Consider the following 20,709-nt stretch of genomic DNA (forward strand, 5'->3'; position numbering starts at 1 on the left):
AGAATGTTAAGAAATTAGAAAAAACCTGTGTATAAAGTAAGATTCATGTGGATCCCTTCACATGTGGGAATACTGTTGAATGAGGTAGTTGATGACATAGCGAAGAGAGCCATGGAAAAAACTCTTGTTGATGTTGTTTGTCAGTTAACCTTGAAACAAATAAAAACAAGAATCAAGATGATCCAAGAGGGTGAAGAAATGATAAAGAGAGTGGCAATGGTGGACAGTAGTAACACACTTAAGAATTATTCAATAATAAATACAAATTCGCCCTTCATCTATGGTAGAGGAAAGTCTACTTGGAAGGATTCAATTTACATGAGATTAAGATTAGGATACAAATATATCTGGCAATACGGTGTTGATGTCAGTGAAAAAGATGAGGAGTGTAAATTATGTAGATGCCGCACGCCCACACCTTAGACCATTATGTATTAGAGTGTCAACTTATTGATAACTATAGAAATAAGGAAATAAGTAGTGTACCACATCAAATTGTTTGGATGTGTGATAATGGTATGATTGACAGTATACTTAGGAGCTACAAGAATTTTGCCCCAAGAGTGTAACAATTATATGCTGTGCTTACTATATTAACCTGCAATGTTAAATGGGATTCTTGTAATGTTATTTGTCTATTTGTACTCACTGAATTTGTGCGCCCCTTGAGGGACTTGAAGTAGATGGGGGTAGAAATAGCCTAAGCTACTCTATCCCTTTGAGATGTATTTCTTTCTTATCTCAATAAACATACTTGAACTTGACCAACTCTATTGTTCTATGAAGTCGATTTAACTTCCAGACATGTATTTTTCAATAAGTCTTAAATGTTTTCTGGCTAGTTATGTTAGATATTATTAGAAATACGTATTCTACTTGGTAATATAATAAATTAAATTTGCGATCATTTAAGGAGAGAAGTGCGATGACTGGATCACTGTGTACAGAAGGTTGATATGCCAACAAACACTTTCCAGACAACAATATTTCTTGGATAAGTCGCTCCACAACATTGACACCTGGACCGTTGACTTTGTAGCGAGTTAATCTTATACTCGCTCCATTATCTCATTATCTTAATAGCATAACTAATTGGCACTAATTACAGAAGCTACAATCCTTTCCCTAATTACAGGTAATACTCTTCTCACCTTGTTGGAGGGAGCTGAGGTGTAATCACCATATATGCAAGCGATTTGATGAATATCGAACACACGGGGGAGACATCTCCAGTCACGCAGGGTGCAGTTGCACCTCCACAGATCTCCAGTATCAGGTAATGATACTGATAATGGTTCCAAAGGGCCACCACTAACGGGCTATTCATGCCCGTGTCACCTTTCGGGTGGCTTAATCTTCATCAATCAATCAATATCGAACAGTACAATCTCCAGTCAAGAATGTAGTACTCGGCTTGTATAGTTCTAATCGACCAAAGACGCTACAGCTTCGACACAGAGCATACAGCAGACTACGACCGCATCCAGCTACAACGCTCTCGCTCCCCGAGTTCAGACACACAATTCTCAATCGAGCCGCCACGCTCTCCCACATAGAGCTCCACGACTCCGGCCTCACTCAGCTCTCTGCTCTGGTCCAGGCTTCGTCTCAACGTCTACGACACTGCTGTATCCAGGACTACTAAATAAAAATGAAACTCACTAAACACTGTGTATCTAATCAACCCAACAACGTAACACAACCGTACGTTACATTGGTGACCCCAGAGAGTTTCGACGATACCCAGCCACGATGGACTACAACATGGATTCTCACTGGACCTTCACTCCTGCTGTTGCTTGCTGTGGACTGCTGCCACCTGTCACGGAACGCTGCCAACACCCTCGCCACAGATATGATTTTCACCGCGATCGTCTCTGCCTTTTCATCGACTACAGTTTGCTACACAGCGAGCGTTACTCACTCATCTGACAGTTTCATCAGCAAGTACATCATGTCGGCCTGTCCTGCCGACTCTCCGTCGCTGCCAGGGTACTGCTTGTTCTACAGGGACTTCCACGAAAGCTGCTCTTTCGTCAGACTCATCTACACGTTCACTGCATTCTGATACTCTGCCGACTCAAGCACCTTGTGCAGTACAGGACTTACAGCTTGCATTTCCGACTCTTCGTCGCCTCCAGGACAATTCAGCTCTAGCAGTGAGTCCCTCGTTGTCCTAACTACGTGCCTACATTACCTCCTATTGTCCTGGTGCCCGAGCTCATCCGCCCCGGATCTAAATGCTCCACCAGCGACCCAAGGACGCAACAATCATGTACATTTTTCTCTCCTGCTACACCAAGCTTGTCCACACACAGCCTGCATCTCTTGGTACCGGACAACATGTTCCACAGCGACCCAGGGAACAGTAGCCTCGTATTTTTTGTTATATTGCTTTTCTTCCATTCCCTGGCAGGGGGAGTCCTATAGCGAGTTAATCTTATACTCGCTCCATTATCTCATTATCTTAATAGCATAACTAATTGGCACTAATTACAGAAGCTACAATCCTTTCCCCAATTACAGGTAATACTCTTCTCACCTTGTTGGAGGGAGCTGAGGTGTAATCACCATATATGCAAGCGATTTGATGAATATCGAACAGTACAATCTCCAGTCAAGAATGTAGTTCTCAGTTTGGGTAGTTCACAGCAGACTACGACCGCATCCAGCTACAACGCTCTCGTTCCCCGATTTCAGACACTCACAATTCTCAATCGAGCTGCCACGCTCTCCCACATAGAGCTCCACGACTCCGGCCTCACTCAGCTCGCTGCTCTGGTCCAGGCTTCGTCTCAACGTCTACGACACTGCTGTATCCAGGACTACTAAATAAATATGAAACTCACTAAACACTGTGTATCTAATCAACCCAACAACGTAATATAACCGTACGTTACAATTTCATTTGAGGCCACGTATTTACTTATTTCATAATGAAAGTATATTATTTCATAGTAAATATATGTTTCTCGTGTTCTGCATTAAGCACCAACATTATAGTGAATAAATATACCATATTTCTTCATTGCTTTAGTAATGCTAGGAGGCTTTGAGTAGCTTTGGGTCATTAGGTGAACAGAATCTCCAATAGATGTGGCGAGAGTCGCGCTATCTCTCGCCCGGGCGAAAGTCGAAACTTATTTTCGAAATGATATATCTTGGTCCTCCAACAAGATATATTGCCTTTGGTGCACTCACAATAACGAGCATATCTCGGTCTTTCTGGAGCCATATAATATTTTAGGCTTTATAACCGTATCTTTGTTAATAAATTACACACTATATTGGCAAGTGCGTAGTGTGGAGGAGACCCCACGTGGTACAACAACAGTACAGTAATATTTCACCTTGAGCTGTCGTCGTCGAGGGAGGTAGGTCTGGTAGGGCAGGTGAAGCAAGTCTAGGCTTTTCAGGAAGGATAGGATAGAGGGAGTCAAAGCCTCTTTAGGAATCCTATGGGCACATATCCTAAGTGCCGGTGGTGTCGGGTAGGCGTCGTCCGCGCTGGGTCACATGCAGTTCAAATCTAGCTCTCCCGACCTGCGCGGGGCTGCTGCGTGGGTAGGCTGTGCGCCGTCGCCGTCCACCAATCAGGGCACAGTCCTGCCTATAATATAAAATGTCTCCTTTGGTGGGCACTTTGAATGTGGTTCCCTACACACTCCTCCCGTCCCTATAGAACAATGGGTATACTAGAGGGGAAATGTTTCACTATATATAACATGTCTTTTTGTAAAATATCTTTGCCAGTTCCACACCAGGGGGTGGAGTTGCAAGCAAAGCCACAAAGGAGAACATTTCTGGTTTCATGAATGGGGCCAATTACAATTATTACCCATATTATCTTTGCACTATACACGAACTGTTTCAACATTGCATACACTACACTATCTTTCCCTTTCCTTTTTTTGTTTTTTTTTCTTTTGCCCTTATGGCTCACACCAGGACATGCATACTCTGGTTTAGACCATACACTCGCCAGATTCACTCCCACGCAGACCCCATGGAACCACTCCGCGCACATATCACATTGCACCATAAACTTTCCATTGTATGGTTGCCGACACACACAGTAAAGGTCCTTGTATGTCACTCCCACTGGGTCCTGAACCTGAGACATATGACGTTTAAACTTCTCAATCCAGCTAGGGCATGTACGGTCCTTGCACTTCTTTAGTTTATCGTGATTTGCTGTGATATTGTCATTCTGGAGCTTGACCCTGAATAAACAAGATGAGAACTTGTGGATGGGCGCTTCCACTGTGGTGAAAGCTTCCGGCACTGCCCCTTCACCTGTGCCGTGTCTAGCAGGTAAACTAGGTCCCTTTTCTCATAGACCTGTAGCCGTGCCCGTAGGTCATAATCTCTCTTCATTCGTTCCTGGTTTGTAGATAGAGACTTCCGTGCCAATCCATGCGCCTTCTCAATTTCCCTTTGCAAATTTGCTAAGTAAGGTACTGCATCTGATTGAAGTTGCACCTTCCGGGGGTAGATTAAATCTATTGGCTGGTTGGTTTCCCAACCGAGCATTAACTTGCTGGGCGTGAAGCCAGTCTGTCGGTTCACACTAGACCTGATGGCCCCTGCTATGTGTTGAATATAGGTGTCCCAGCTGTCATGTTGGGAACAGGCATAACACCGCAATGCATCCATGATTGTTCTGTTATACCTTACCACCTGCCCATTCGCCTACGGCCTGTAGGCGGTAGTACGGGCCTTGTGGATGTGCATCAATTCACAGAGTTTCGTAAACAAGTCACTTTCAAAATTCCTGCCCTGGTCAGTGAAGATCTCAAACGGATACCCGAACCTGGTGAAGAACCCATCGAGTGCTGCTCGGGCGGTGTCCTCTGCCGTCTGGGACGGTAGTGGCACACTGTTACGACCCTGGGTTCTCCAGTGGAAACCAGAGGTCAAAATTGAGGTATTAAACTTTCTGGTAGTACAGTTAGGTGCATCACTAGCGGCAATTGTTTGTATCTTCCCTGCCAGACGTAAGACTATTGTTGTTTCTCAAAGAACATTTAAAGACTGAGCTGGGGGTTGATTATTAAATAATAACATAGGCACCAACTTTGCTTACTAATACTTTCTAATCATTTGTAAAGTAACAATACATTGCATAGGGGAAGATCTTTAATGTGCTTAGCTGCACGATCAATTAGGCTCCTTCCGGCACCACGACATGAGGGAGGCCAGCTGGTCGCTAGGAGCTCTCTCTTCTCTGGCTGGTATTCGTGCGGACGAGACCTACTCTGTGGCTGCACCCCTACTCTTCTCCCTTCTCCTCTTACTTATTTCCCTTACCCTAAGTTCCTGTACCCTTAAGTTAAGTATTATATGGTGTTAAGTGTGCCTACTCTGGTAGTAACGATTGGTGAGACCTGGGGATAGTATTTTGCCAGTGTTTGGGTACCCCTAAGTGTTGTGTTTTGTATTAGGGTCCCACGTGGTTTCCCTACCCTAAGCTGCATCCAGCTTCAGTGCTTATCCAGTAGTACTTTACCCTAGCTTGTTATTAGTGTAAACCTTGTATCCTGCCTAAGTGGACCAAGGCTTTTAACGTAAGATAGTGTGGTAAAGTTATTATTATTGTTATTGGTGTGAATGTATATGGGGGGTTGTTAAGGGGTTAATAAATAAGTACATGAATTACAGAGTATCCCTTCTTCCTATGTGGGAGCGCATTGATCAACCCTTAGACTAACATATATGGTCTAGTAGCAAGTTATTACTACAGTGGATAGTTTATTTTGGGGGCCGGGCCTTTTAGCTCTCCCATATTTGATACTCTTGTCTTCTAACTACCCTTACCCCTTAATAGTACCAGTACCCCATAGAAGCCCCCCACACAAATATTTATAACACACACACTCAATCCATTTAGTGAACTGATCTACCATCACCAGAAGATATTCGTTGCCTTTCAGAGTCTTAGGCAATGGTCCCAAAATGTCCAAGTGTACCCTTTCCATTGGTGCACCCGCATGGTACTTAAGCAGCTCGTGCCTGCTGGTCTTGAATGCTTTTTTTGTTCATACTACAGTAGTGGCATGATGCCACATAGTTTGCAACGTCCGTTGATAGCCCATACCAGAAGTACCTTGATCTGACCCGCTCCATTGTGCGATTTCGGCCCTGGTGGCTCATATCAGGTATATCATGGCACAGATTCAGTACCTCTTGCCTCAGGCTGGTGGGTATATACAAAAGCTTCTGGGCGGCTCCCCCCTGATCTACTTTGTGCCACCACCAAAGCCCATTTTCCATGAGAAATGCCTCTTTGTTTAACCAGTAGTATTTTGTTGCGGGACTAGCTCTGAACAGGTCACCTTCTTCTGGCTGACGGCCTCCCACCCATTCTCTTACCATTCTCATGTCCGGGTCTCTCTCCGTCTGCTCCTGTAACTCGAGTAAATGCAATCCTAGTCTGTCCGCCTTTATTCTGGTGATGATCCTAATGCTTACTACTTCTGGGGCCACTGCATCTTCCTCCTTATCCCGAGACTCCGCAGGCTTCCTTCGGCCATCGTCACCAGGGTCCCATGGGAAGACAGCCAAGTTGGAATACTCCGACCACCAGTCTTGAATAGGGGCTATAGTACTCACTTGTCTAATCGTCCCCCGGATCTGAACATTACATGCACATCTGAACGACCCCGTAGCCAGTGGGACGACGTCATCTACCGTCTCCTGGAAGGTCGCCCAGTTCTGATGTGCCCTGCGACAATATGGACATCCTCCACACGGCAGGACCTGCACTTACACGTCCTGGCGAAAGTGGGTACATGCCTGTTGAGCGCCTCCTTCCCTGGATAAAGAGTCTGCATTGTTGTGTTTTTTACCTGCTCTATGTTGGATTTTTAGATCAAATTGGCTCAGCTCCTCCAGCCAACGTGCTAGTTGGCCCTGGGGGTTCTTAAACCTATCCAGCCAGACCAAGCTGCCGTGGTCAGTGCGAATGGTAAAAGGCCGCCCCAAGAGACAGTGCCGGAAAAGCCTGATAAACCTGACTACTGCCAATAACTCTTTCCTCGTGGTGCAATACCTTCTCTGTTCTGGGGTCAATGCGAAGCTGGCATAAGCAATTACCTTTTCTTTCTTATCTTGAACCTGTAGCAGCTCCGCTCCTATCGCCCAGTCGGAGGCATCGGTGTCCAGGATGAAGGGGTCATGTCCATTACGTAATCCCAGCATCGGAGCTGGAGTTAAGGCCATTTTGATAGCTGCAAAGGCCTCCTGATGCTTGTCTCCCCATTCGAATCTGTTTCCGCCGGTCAGTGCTTATAGGGGTGCGGCTAACTCTGCGAATCCCTTTATGAAGGCCCGATGGTAGTTGGCCAGTCCCAGAAATCTTTCCACGTCTTTGGATGACCCAGGCTTTTGCCATTTCACCACTGTGTCTATCGCCTCTTTTCTCAGTTCTAGTCCCGCCCTGCAAACCATTCTGCCTAGGAACTCAACCCGCTTCTTAAAGAGGGCACATTTTTGTGGTTTCAGGCGTTAACCATAGGTCCTGAATCTCTCAAATACCTGCGCTAGGTTGGAGAGGTGGCTTTGGAATGAATCGGCCAGCAGTAGGATGTCATCCAAGAATGCTAGCAGTTTCCCAATTTAGCTCCCGCAACACCAAGTTCATGACCCTGGCGTAGGTAGCCGGAGCATTACAGAGACCAAAGGCCATTTTCCTAAATTCAAACAGTCCATACTTTGTGATGAATGCCGTCTTCTTCCGGTCTTCTTCTGCTATGTTGATCTGATAATAGGCCGAGTTGGCATCTAGCTTGCTAAACCATTCGTTTCCTGCCAAGGCGTCCAGGCACTCATCGACTAGGAGGAGTGGGTACACGTCCTTTATGGTGCGAGAGTTCAACTCTCGATAGTCTACACACCACCGAACTGACGCATCGCATTTCCTTACCTGAACTGGTGTCGATGCCCACTCAAATACTGACAGTTGGATGTCGAGCATGCGCTGAAGGTGTCCTTTCTCCTCCTGTGCGAAGCATGCGGGTGTTCGTCGTATTTTTTGCTTCACGGGTCTTGCATTACCCGAGTCGATACGGTGAGATACCTCCTTGAACGATCCCAGGTCAAATTCACTTGCGGCAAAGATGTCCTGGAAGTTCCATAACAGGTGCGTCAGTTGGCTTGCCTGTTCTGATGTCAGCGTTTCTTCGACGTCCTGTACCATGGTCATCATATGAGGAGGTAGTTTGACTTGAGTTTCACTTGGTACCCTCCCCACTGCCCTTGCTACTACCGCTGGACCCGGCCCCGGTAGAATTTCCCATACTGCCTCTGCATTGGCCACATGCATCCGCCTCTTTAATGTAATATTCTGTCCTGTTACATTGAGTACACATACCTTCAGGGTTCCTCCCTCCTGATGGAGTGTGCGAACCACTGGCACCTGCCCATCCTCCAGGGGCTCCACTATACACTGGGGCATGCTTTTATCCAGTTCACATTTGACCCTGGCCACTGAATGTGGTGGGATAACAGTGTATTGGGACACCGCTACTTTAGCGATGCACGGAGCTAGGTTAGGGTTAGGCTCCTCTTTCTTCTCTAACTGCATGGGAATCACCTGTCCCTGTAATATCATTTGGGACTTGTCCAGGACTATACTGGCACCGTATCTTTTCATGAAATTGAGCCCTAGCAATATGTTGTCTGCAATGGGCGCCACATACACTCCCACAGTGTATTCCCGTCCCGAACCAGCAAGGGGATGGGGCCCACCAGTGTTCCCGTAAGGTGCATACGTTTCCCCGCTGTGCTTAAGGTTATGTGTTGTATCACCTGGGGTGGTGGGTTCAGCTGTTGATGGATCTCCTGGGAGATAATGGTGACCTCGGCCGCTGTATCCACAATCGCCTTGACCTTCACGTCCCCGATCTGGACTGGGATCCAAAACATAGAGCCGGATCTGAGCTGTCTGATGGTTATTTGATCTCTTCCCCCGTCCTGCTCTTCCGTGTCCGACGTCCCTTGGCCCGCAACTATCGTGTTCTCCCTTTCTAGGCCTGTTGAACATTGGGTCGGGACCCGGCAGCGTTTAAAGACTCTTTCTCGTCCTCGAATGAAACGCGCAGCTTGTTGCCCAGGGGGTCCCTGAGCCGGCGGCTTTCCTCCCCGTCACTTCCGGGTTCCGGGCAATCCCGAGCCATGTGACCCTCTTTCCTACATCTGAAACACTGCATCAGTCACCTGGGGGATGGGGTACGACGATTATGCGGCAATAGGATAGCCGTCGTGAGACGCCTCAAACCCTCACACACCTGGTCCAATCTCCAGCTGAGTTCTGAGAAACCTGCTACCAAGACGTCCAGTTTCACCTCCGTGTCCATGGAAGATGAATGGCACAAGCCTGCACTCGACGGGTAGTGAGTGCCGGTTCCACAGCCTGCGGGGCTGGTAGCTGGTGAGGTGCCCGGTGTCGAGCGCCGAGAAGAGTCTTTACTCCTGGGTGGCTGCTCATACCGGGAGTACCTGCCCACTGCATTCACTCTTACTGCTGGCCCCTGGGACCCACGGCGATGGTAGTCGTGCCTGCTTGAACCTGCGGAGTCGTGGATTGCTATGGCATTGTGCTGGAAGGCTTGGGCCCGGTCAATAGCCTCCTCCATTGACGAATTCCTTGCATTGGCAATGTATTCCGCCAGACTCTTGTCCTGTAATCCCTGGCCAAATCTCATTACTGCGATTTGTTCCACTTCCCATCGTGGAACGTGTTTGTAGGCCCGATGAGCCAAGTGGTGGGCCCTATCTGCCCAATCAGCGATATCCTCTTCTGGTTCCTGCTGAGCCTGGTTAAACTTCATCATGGCTACATCCAGAACTTCCCTATCGCCAAATAGCTTGATCATCTTATGCATCATGCGATTATAATCGATCGACGGTTCTCTGTCCAGTAAGTGATTGTAAAAATCACTCACCTTACCCTTGAGGCACCACCCTAACTGTGTCAATAACGTAGGCCCACTCCAGTCCTTTTCCGAGGCATAAGACGTGAAACGGCGGTAGAAGGTGGCCCAATCTGACTTCCCGTCATAATCCAATCCAACGGTGGTGTACGGAAGGTCTCTTTCTGTTGGCGATAACCTGTCCGCCTGCTGCGGGATAGGCATCCGAATCGGAAGTCCGAGAGCTGTGTGACGAGTGTCGAGCTGGCCGTCTCCTTGATCGAGCTGATCGATGGTGGGGGGGGGACTCCCCTGCTGAGTACCTTGCGAGCCGCTAGCCCTGGAGTAGGCTGGTGACTGAACCCGGCGTCCACGCCGTCCGCCACTGGCGGCACCCCTAGAGGAATAGCGGGTACCCGTTTTGCTGGACGAGGATGATGAACGACTACCTGCCCCCATGACCTGAGGGCCCGGGGCCCTGTTGGGACAGGTCCACCTCAAACGATATAGCAGCCATCATATCGGGTGTGGCCCGAAGGCGGTTGATATCATAAATGTTGTCCTCCATGATCTCATGGCGACGCCGAAACTTGATAATGTGAGCGGCTGTTACGACCCTGGGTTCTCCAGTGGAAACCAGAGGTCAAAATTGAGGTATTAAACTTTCTAGTAGTACAAGTTGAGTGCAACTCGAACAGCAATTGTTTGTATTTTCCCTGCCAGACGTAAGACTATTATTGTTTCTCAAAGAGCATTTAAAGACTGAACTGGGGGTTGATTATTAAATAATAACATAGGCACCAACTTTGCTTACTAATACTTTCTAATCATTCATAAAGTAACAATACGTTGCATAGGGGAAGATCTTCAATGTGCTTAGCTGCACGATCAATTAGGCTCCTTCCGGCACCACGACATGAGGGAGGCCAGCTGGTCGCTAGGAGCTCTCTCTTCTCTGGCTGGTGTTCGTGCGGATAAGACCTACTCTGTGGCTGCACCCCTACTCTTCTCCCTTCTCCTCTTACTTATTTCCCTTACCTGAAGTTCCTGTACCCTTAAGTTAAGTATTATATGGTGTTAAGTGTGCCTACTCTGGTAGTAAATATTGGTGAGACCTGGGGTTAGTATTTGCCAGTGTTTTGGGTACCCCTAAGTGTTGTGTTTTGTATTAGGGTACCACATGGTCTCGCTACCCTAAGCTGCATCCAGCTTCAGTGCTTATCCAGTAGTACTTTACCCTAGCTTGTTTAGTGTAAACCTTGTATCCTGCCTACGTGGACCAAGGCTTTTAACGTAAGATAGTGTGGTAAAGTTATTATTATTATTGTTATTGGTGTGAGTGTATATGGGGGGTTGTTAAGGGGTTAATAAATAAGTACATGATTTACAGAGTATCCCTTTTTCCTATGTGGGAGTGCATTGATCAACCCTTAGACTAACATATATGGTCTAGTAGCAAGTTATTACTACTGTGGATAGTTTATTTTGGGGGCCGGGCCTTTTAGCTCTCCCATATTTGATACTCTTGTCTTCTAACTACCCTTACCCCTTAATAGTACCAGTACCCCATAGAAGCCACACATCTATATTTGTAACAAGTGGGGGCCTGTCCGGGATGAACATTATAAGTGTAAAAAATTAGAATCTTGAGTGCCAAAATTAAAATTTTTTGTTTTCCGCAGAACGGTTGTGTGCTAGCCTAGGGTCCAGCTCATCTAGCAAAGGACATTCTTGCACTGACTGGACACCCAGCTGGATCCCTTCACGATTAAGGTTAGTGTGGCCTTGTGTTAGGGGCCGTGCAAATTTTTGTTTTTTTTTCCAATTTTTATTTTTTAATTTTTTCTTTGGCTGGGAGCTAAAATTATTAGTGATGTCTTCTGAAATGAAAAGACTGGCAAGGGAGCCTTCAGTGGTAGAGATAAAGAAACTTAAAAAGTCTAATTTAGTATTGTTAAGCCAGGAATTTGGCCTAGTGGTGTAGTGGTAAGACACTCGCCTGGCGTTCCGCGAGCGCTATGTCATGGGTTCGTATCCTGGCCGGGGAGGATTTACTGGGCGCAATTCCTTAACTGTAGCCTCTGTTTAACGCAACAGTAAAATGTGTACTTGGATGAAAAAACGATTCTTCGCGGCAGGGGATCGTATTCCAGGGACCTGCCCAAAACGCTACGCGTACTAGTGGCTGTACAAGAATGTAACAACTCTTGTATATATCTTCAAAAAAAAAAAAAAAAAAAAAAATTAAATGATGCGGATAAAAAGTGGACTTTGGTGAATGAAATATTACAACATTGTATTGATGAAGAACTATTGGCAAGTGATACACCTTTATGCCAGCCTAGCCAAGCAGAAAGTGCAACTCATAGGGATAGAGAATTAGCTTTAGAGTTAGCAAAAATAAAATTAGAGGAGCAAAGACTCAAAACCAAGGAGGCTAAAATTAGAGTAAATGCCACTGGACCTCCACCTGCCGGGGATTCAAACCCCAGGCATTATGAGAAAAAGCATAATTTGCCTGAATTTTCCGAGTCAGACCCTGAAAGGTTTTTCAACCATTTTCAGAGATTGGCCATGTCCATGAACTGGCCAAAGGAAGAGTGGGTGAAAATCCTACAGGGAAGACTTAGGGGTAAAGCACAAGATATTTTTATAAACATGCCTGACGACGAGTGTTTCGAATATGATAAAGTCAGGGAATGTATTTTGCGGGCATATGAAATTACTCCTGAAGCTCACCGCCAAGTTTATCGTAACCTTAGGCCTACTCACAACCAACCGCTCACTGAATTTGTGAATGATCAAATTCGATTGTTTGATAGATGGATTCGCTCGGCGAAAGCCGAAACATACGAGGCTCTCAGGAACTTAATTTTAATGGAGCATTTTATAGATATTATGCCAGAGAATGTTTCACAGTACATTAAAGGAAGGATAGAGATAAATTCTAAAATAGGGGATTTGGCCAAGTTGGCAGAAAACTACCAATTGGCGGGCAAAAGGCCCAATAAAAATAATTATACCCCACAGAGTAGCAAAACTTATACCTACAGCCAGTCCAGACCAGCTCATTCTAACCCTTTACCTAATGCACCTTCTGTTTCAGACATAACTAACCCTGTTAAAGTGTCTAGCCCCACGGCACCTAAGGGTGAACCGAAGGGTAATTCTGTTAGTAATGTCTCTTCTCCCCGACGTTTTTGTGGTCACTGTAATCGTCCAAACCACACTATTAGTCGTTGTTGGCAACTGTACCCTGAAAAAAGACCCAATGCTCTAGTTGTGACACAGGGCTTGAGGCCTTCGGAAGGGTTAGGGAGTAAGACCCCCAACCCACAGTGGTTGGACTTGCTTACCCCATTCTTATCGAAAGGGAGACTACTTTTGTCTGAGGGTTCTTCCTGGAAGGAAGTGGTGATCTTCCGAGACACCGGTGCCATCCAGACTTTAATTTTAGAGAGTGCGTTGCAAGGTGCCAACACTCTCGACACTGGAGAGGTGGTACTGGTCGAGGGTGTCACTAGTGATACTCGAGCGGTACCCCTCCATAAGGTTACCCTGGAATCTGATTTCCACAAGGGTGTTTGTACAGTCGGAGTCACTTCATACCTACCTTTCCCTAATGTTGATGTAATAGTTGGTAATGATTTAGCAGGGGACTCCAGACTGCCTATTATGTTGCCTACCCCTAAGGTTTGCCTGGATCCACCCGCCGCAGAGGATAATGTTGTGTACCCTGCGTGCGCGGTGACCAGGTCTATGGGACTTAAATGTAAGGGCAGCCCTGTGCTTGCCAAGGTGGTAAATCCCAAGGTCACGAGGAGCTTTCCGAGTGGTGAAAGCCAAGTGGACCTCGCGGACACATTCATGGCCCGACTCGATGACGTGGCCGAGGACATTGTGGAGAGCCTGCCACCGCCATCTACAGAGAGTAGTGGGGAGGTGGAGGAGAACACTGTTGAGCCTCGGCCAATGGCATCTGACCAAGGCCTAGATGCCTCCTTGAGTGAGTTACAGAAAGCTGACCCCACTCTTGCAGATTGTCATGAGACAGCTGTCTCTATGGAGGAAATTGTAGACGCAGCAACTGGGTACTACTACAATGATCGGATTTTGATGAGAAAATGGAGACCACAGAGTGCTCCCTTGTCAAATGAGTGGGAGGTAGTCCACCAGGTTATGTTGCCGACCTGCTATAGAGAAAGAGTTTTGGCAGCTGCTCATGATGATCCTATGGGGGGACATCAAGGTATTAATATTACGTATCACAAAATTTTAAAGTATTTTTTCTGGCCCAAGCTGAAAAGCGATGTGGCAAAATTTTGTAATGCGTGTGTTGTTTGTCAACTGGTTGGGAAACCAAACTAGACTCCACCTAAAGCTCCTCTAAGGCCTATTGTCGTGCCAGAGGAACCATTTTCTCATGTGGTAATGGACTGTGTTGGACCATTACCTAGAACTAAGTCTGGTAATATTTACCTAATCACGATGATGTGTATCACTACTCGTTACCCAGAGGCTTTTGCTGTAAGGAACATCCGAGCAAAAACTGTTGTTGCTCATATTTTGCAATTTTTTTCCACTTTTGGACTGCCTCGGGTTGTGCAAACTGACAATGGTACTAATTTTAAGTCTGATGTTTTTGAGCAATTTTGTAAGGAACATGGAATAACTCATAAGGTTTCCAGCCTATACCATCCACAGAGTCAGGGGGTAATTGAACGTTTCCATCAAACTCTGAAGCAGATGTTGAAGACATCGTGCGAGAGTTCCCACACCTTCTGGGATGAGAATTTACCGTATGTTTTGTTTGCGGCTAGAGAGGGATTACAAAGTTCACTGGGCTGTTCTCCTTTTGAGTTAGTCTTTGGCCATAAAGTTCGTGGACCCTTGCAAATGTTACAGGAGAATCTGTTAGGGAACGTAACGTTATCCGAAGGTTCGGCTTTCTTTGCGCAACACCACCAGAGACTCAAGGACTGCAAGGCAGCTGCATTTAAGTATCTTGGCAAGGCCCAAGAAAAGATGAAAGAACGTAACGATGCTAAATCTAAGTTACGGGTATTTCAGCCTGGCGACCCTGTCCTGGTATTAAAGCCTCGACTAGGGAACACTATGTCCCACAAGTACGAAGGCCCCTACATTGTGACAGAAAAGTCTGGGGACCTGACGTACAAAGTGAGGCACTCTGACAAACGTAACCAGGTAATGCTCATACATGTAAATCGACTGAAGAAGTTCCAGGGCCCCAGGCCCATTGCACTAACCAATGTTTCCATTTCCAGTGAGAGAGGGGATGATTGTTCTGGGGACCCAAGTAATCTCATTTTCAATAATTCTAGTTCTGTGAATGCTGTGGAGGGACTGTCCCATTTGCAGATGGCCCAACGTGAAGAGGTGCAGTCGTTGGTTGATGAATTCTCCAGTCTGTTCGGGGAGGTCCCGACCCAGACTGATGCCATTTGCCATGATGTCGAGTTGACGGACTACACTCCCATTCGCCTTCAACCCTATCGGATGAGTCCAGAAAAGAAGGCCATCGTACGGAAGGAGGTCGACTTCTTGCTCCAGCACGGCCTCATCCGGCCGAGCCAGCTCCCAGCAAACACAAATCATCTACACAACGTTCGCCTATCTCTTCCCATAGGTGTGGGAATGATTTGCATTGAGAATGGTGCAGGAGAGCCTTTGAGAAACTTTTACTCAAAAAATCCAAACACAAAGGTTTAATTATAAATTGTTTTTCTACAATTATTTTCTTCCAAATGTAAAACAAATAGTTTTTACATGTTTAAATATAAAATTTATGGTGTTTTTTTGTAAAATTCATTAATAAATTGTGAATGATATATATTGGCTGAGTGAAACCTTTAAAATCCATTTAGTTATAATTTGAACAGAAAAAAGTATTTTTCCAAATTTTCTAAAAATCGCTCTTTTTAACACAATTTGACTCCTTATACATTCCACTAAACACTATATCATGTTTAAATATATAATTTATGTATTATTCTCTAAAATAATTTATATAAATTATATAAGTTGCTGGAAAGTGGTGTTAAAGATTCTGAAAACTTTTTGTTGTGTTAATATGTTCTTATTAACTATGTCTCAAGTTCACAGTTTATCAAACAAGAATATTAACATTCGTCAACTCTTAAAATCTTATATGTTATCTTGCTGGTGCAAAAAAGGGTGAATCTTTAGGAACAGCTATAGTATCTATATATCACAAATGGTGTTTTCCCTAACTCAAACAATGTAGGGTTTATTATTCTACACATATTTCTAATGACTCTTAGATGTTTACATTCTCTGAAGTATAATTGTGAAGGCTGTGTCCATCACTCTCAACACAGATTCTTAAACTCGTCTCTGCAGGTTCAACTATATAATTAGTTTCCATTTTGAATCTCCATGGACATTTGTATCCAAAATGAAACCAATGTGGTTTCCTTCAGCGCCTTCAGCCAGCACATTTGCTCATTCATTTCCACAGAGTCCAACAAGGTAGGGGATTTACAGAAATTTGTATATTCATATTGTTATATATTAAAAATATGAATGCAGTTCAATATGATAAGACAAATACATGAGTTTATGATAAATTCGTTTTCTGTGATATACCATTGATATGCTCTTTTTTTCTTTAAACGGCAGACTAAACTAAAGTGCTCACATCAACAGATTTGATGTATAAATGGTCAACGCTCAACAGAGTTAGTATAAATGTATTAGTATAAATCTTACTTGTCTCATTGTTAATTCACATTCAATGTCAACTTGTGGTTGCATTGTACAAGGCCAACACAGATGATCGAAGGAAACTAACTCTGCTCTAGTTCCATGAAGTTGCTATTTGGTCTTTACTCAATGCATTGTACATGCATTGTACAAGGCCAACACAGATGATCGAAGGAAACTAACTCTGCTCTAGTTCCATGAAGTTGCTATTTGGTCTTTATTGAAATTTGACAAGGCAGAGTGGCCTGCAACAACTACACCATCTCCACATCTAGTTCATGCTCCAGACATAAATCATGACACTGGTCCTGTGTATCCTGCTGCTGACCCGTCAACACCTGGCCCGTCGGGTGTGAGGCGCCCTCTCTTCACGTCTACACCTAGTGCTGAAGCTGAATCTGATGAAGATAATTCATATTCCACATTAGTGTTTGAAAACAATAGTGAGAGCGTCGATTCAGACAGTAGTTTATTGCCAACCCAGAGACAACAGCGACGTGTTGTTATAGCAGAGACTCGCCTGAACTATAAATTGAAACATGAGCTGGTAAAAATCCCCAAACGTCGCAGGTGTGAAGTGTGTTCAAAGTCGGGTATCAGGAAGGAAACTGGTATAGCGTGCAAGACATGCGATGTTCCACTTTGCGTCATACCTTGTTACACCACTTATCACAGGAAAAGGGTGTATTGGGTGGACAAGAAATAACCACCTACATCAGCTTCACTCCACCTAGGAACATCTGTTGAGCAAGTTCAGGAATCAGTACCTGAAGGAGGTGCAGTGGAGATAAAATGCTCAACTTATTTTACTACAATCGTCTTTGCTTTGGTAAGTACACATAATTGTCTTAGATTGTTTCAGTATTGTAGTCTATTTTCTTAGGAATATTTTGATACCTAAATGAGAACTGTAGCACGAAAACTAAAGTAAGTATACATGAAACAAGAGAAACTTTTTTTGTGGGTGTTGCGGGTGTGAGTTGGAGTGTCAAGAGCGGGTTCCGGTTGTGTGTTTTCCATCATCTCTACAGCTGTGAATTCCAAGGAATTGTATTTGATATGCATATGTCTGTGTAGGGAATTTTATTCCGAACACTATACAAAAAAAACGGTGTGAAACAAGTATAAACTTGAAAAACATGAGCAAAGTAAAAACTTTTGACGCTCACGGGTACAAACACGCGTAAGATTTTATTCGCCGCAAATTTATTTGACGCTGTGTTGGCCAACTCTACCCATGTTCTTATAGAACTTTCTATTGCGAACACATTGCTATAAAAATGAAATACGTAGCTCCAGAAATAATGTCAGGACAGTGAAATAAGTATAAACATTCAAAGCCCTGCATCACACCAGTGTCGTCCCTGCTGAAATCACGGCTAATGCTTCGCCCAGTTCCCACACTCGTGCGGGTCACCCGATACCATAATTAGACATTGATAGGCATATGTCTGGGTTGGGAATTTTATTGTGAGTTCAGTGATATCAAAATGAGCGCTGTAGGATGACTGTGAGGCTGGCAACAAACGAAAGAGTATGAACATTTACTTCCTGTTTGGGTGTCACGGCGAGTCATCTTCGTGTTTATTTACTTCGTGGTGGGATACCAAATGCTTCGGTGACATTTTATGCATATGATCTTGTAGAGAATTTTATTGCCAACGCATTGATACCAAAATGAAAAACGTAGCTTGAGAATTGAGGTTAGCAGCGTGAAAAGATTATAAACTTTTTTGTGTTTACGCTTGAGCACAACCCGCTTGTTTTTCCAGCTAGTGCCGCGCGCACTAAAGTGTGCATTATACACACCATAATGCACCAGTACACACAATAAGGTACCAGTACACACTATAAGGCACCAGTACACGCCATAAGGCACCAGAACACACACCATAAGGCACCAGAACACACCATAAGGCACCAGTACACACCATAAGGCACCAGTACACACCATAAGGCACCAGTACACACCATAAGGCACCAGTACACACCATACGGCACCAGTACACACCATAAGGCACCAGTACACACCATAAGGAACCAGTACACACCATAAGACACCAGTATATACCATAAGGCACCAGTACACACCATAAGGCACCATTACACACCATAAGGCACCAGTACACACCATAAGGCACCAGTACACACCATAAAGCACCAGTACACACTATAAGGCACCAGTACACACCATAAGGCACCAGTACACACCATAAGACACCAGTACACACCATAAGGCACCAGTACGCACCATACGGCACCAGAACACACCATAAGGCACCAGTACACACCATAAAGCACCAGTACACACAATAAAGCCCCAGTACACACCATAAGGAACCAGTACACACCATAAGGCACCAGTATACACAATAAGGTACAAGTACACACCATAAGGCACCAGTACACACCATAATGCACCAGTACACACTATAAGGCACCAGTACACGCCATAATGCACCAGTACACACCATAAGGCACCAGTACACACCATAATGCACCAGTACACATCATATGGCACCAGTACACACCATAAGGCACCAGAACACACACCATAAGGCACCAGTACACACCATAATGCACCAGTACACACCATAATACACCAGTACACACCATAATGCACCAGTACACACCATAATGCACCAGTACACACCATAAGGCACCAGTACACAATAAGGCACCAGTACACACAATAATGCACCAGTACACACCATAAGGCACCAGTACACTCCATACGGCACCAGTACGCACCATAAGGCACTAGAACACACCATAAGGCACCAGTACACACCATAAAGCACCAGTATACACCATAAGGCCCCAGTACACACCATAAGGTACGAGTACACACTATAAGGCACCAGTACACACCTACAGGTATTTGTTTCTGGTGTGGTGCTCATGGGATCTGTTACAACCTTCTAGGAAGCTTTTAGGGTCAGGATTGACATTACAGTGCAGCGTTTTATATATATATAAAATACACATGAGAGTATGTGCAGGGACTTAATATCTAACATATTCAGAGATTTGAGTAAGGGGTCCATATATACTGCCCGGTTGCCTGAAATGCTATATGCCTACTATATTGGCTTTAGGTATTGTATGCACTAGCTCTATCTATAAATCCAACATTATGTTTGTAAATCAACTATGTATGTACTTTCCTGAATAAAATTGACTTTACTCTACACTTATATGCTCTGTGGATTTGTTATCCCCTATCGTTTGGGAGAAAAAAAATGACTAATACGTTCGGCGAATGACTTTGACTTCAACTTCACTTTGACTTCGTTCATGTCATCGTATTTTCCGTAATATATAAAGGTTACGACAATGCAATTATATTATTGTGTGCAAATAAGTTGGAAATTTCATGTACCCTAAAAATAGTAAAATAAAGAATAAGAATAATTAAATAATTGTTGTAGTAAATTGTCACACGTTCATCATACGCAAACGAACACACAGTGTGGAGCGTCAGTAGACCAAGGTCCGCGCCATTTTAAAACACGGCTTCGAATGTAAGTAATGTTTTTCTCGTACTAACACTGTGTTATGCAATAGATTAGGTCTTGAATTCACAAATTTAGTTGTTACATCTGACAGAGTATGTTAGACGGTGTAATGCTGGTCCATGTTGACGTATTTGTGGGCTTGCCCAGCAAACACAGAACGTTTGTGAACGTTTTTAAATGGTGCCACAAAGGTAATACTCTAACATTTGACATAAATACTTATTTCTGACGTTCTTAAAACCACTAGATATAACTAAAAACATGTATTCTTGAGACACAGTTTTTTAAGATTTATGTAAAAATTTAAAAATAGTAGTGAATGCTATGGAATTATAATGTTTTCATGCTTTATATATAAAAATAAACAATTTTCAGTCAACATTTCGTTTTTTTTGTTTACTTTATGTAAACCTATCCAATTTACGTTCTTATAACATAAATATAACATTTATATGTCGTCAATATGACGTTATTTCCACGACATCGTTACGTTATTATAATGTTATATTAACGTATAATTCCGGTATAAAAAAGCT

The 20,709-nt window shown here is 44.4% G+C and overlaps 1 protein-coding gene across 1 annotated transcript; it reads right to left on the reverse strand.

Moving 5' to 3' along the window:
- Window positions 1-7,588: 7,588 nt before the first annotated feature.
- LOC123753201 (uncharacterized) lies at window positions 7,589-9,043 on the reverse strand. The gene has a single exon (XM_045735191.1). The coding sequence runs from the start codon at window positions 9,041-9,043 to the stop codon at window positions 7,589-7,591; it is 1,455 nt and encodes a 484-aa protein (XP_045591147.1).
- Between the last annotated feature and the right edge of the window lie 11,666 nt (window positions 9,044-20,709).

The sequence above is a fragment of the Procambarus clarkii genome, chromosome 20, assembly GCF_040958095.1.
Source record: "Procambarus clarkii isolate CNS0578487 chromosome 20, FALCON_Pclarkii_2.0, whole genome shotgun sequence".
Lineage (NCBI taxonomy): Eukaryota > Metazoa > Arthropoda > Malacostraca > Decapoda > Cambaridae > Procambarus > Procambarus clarkii.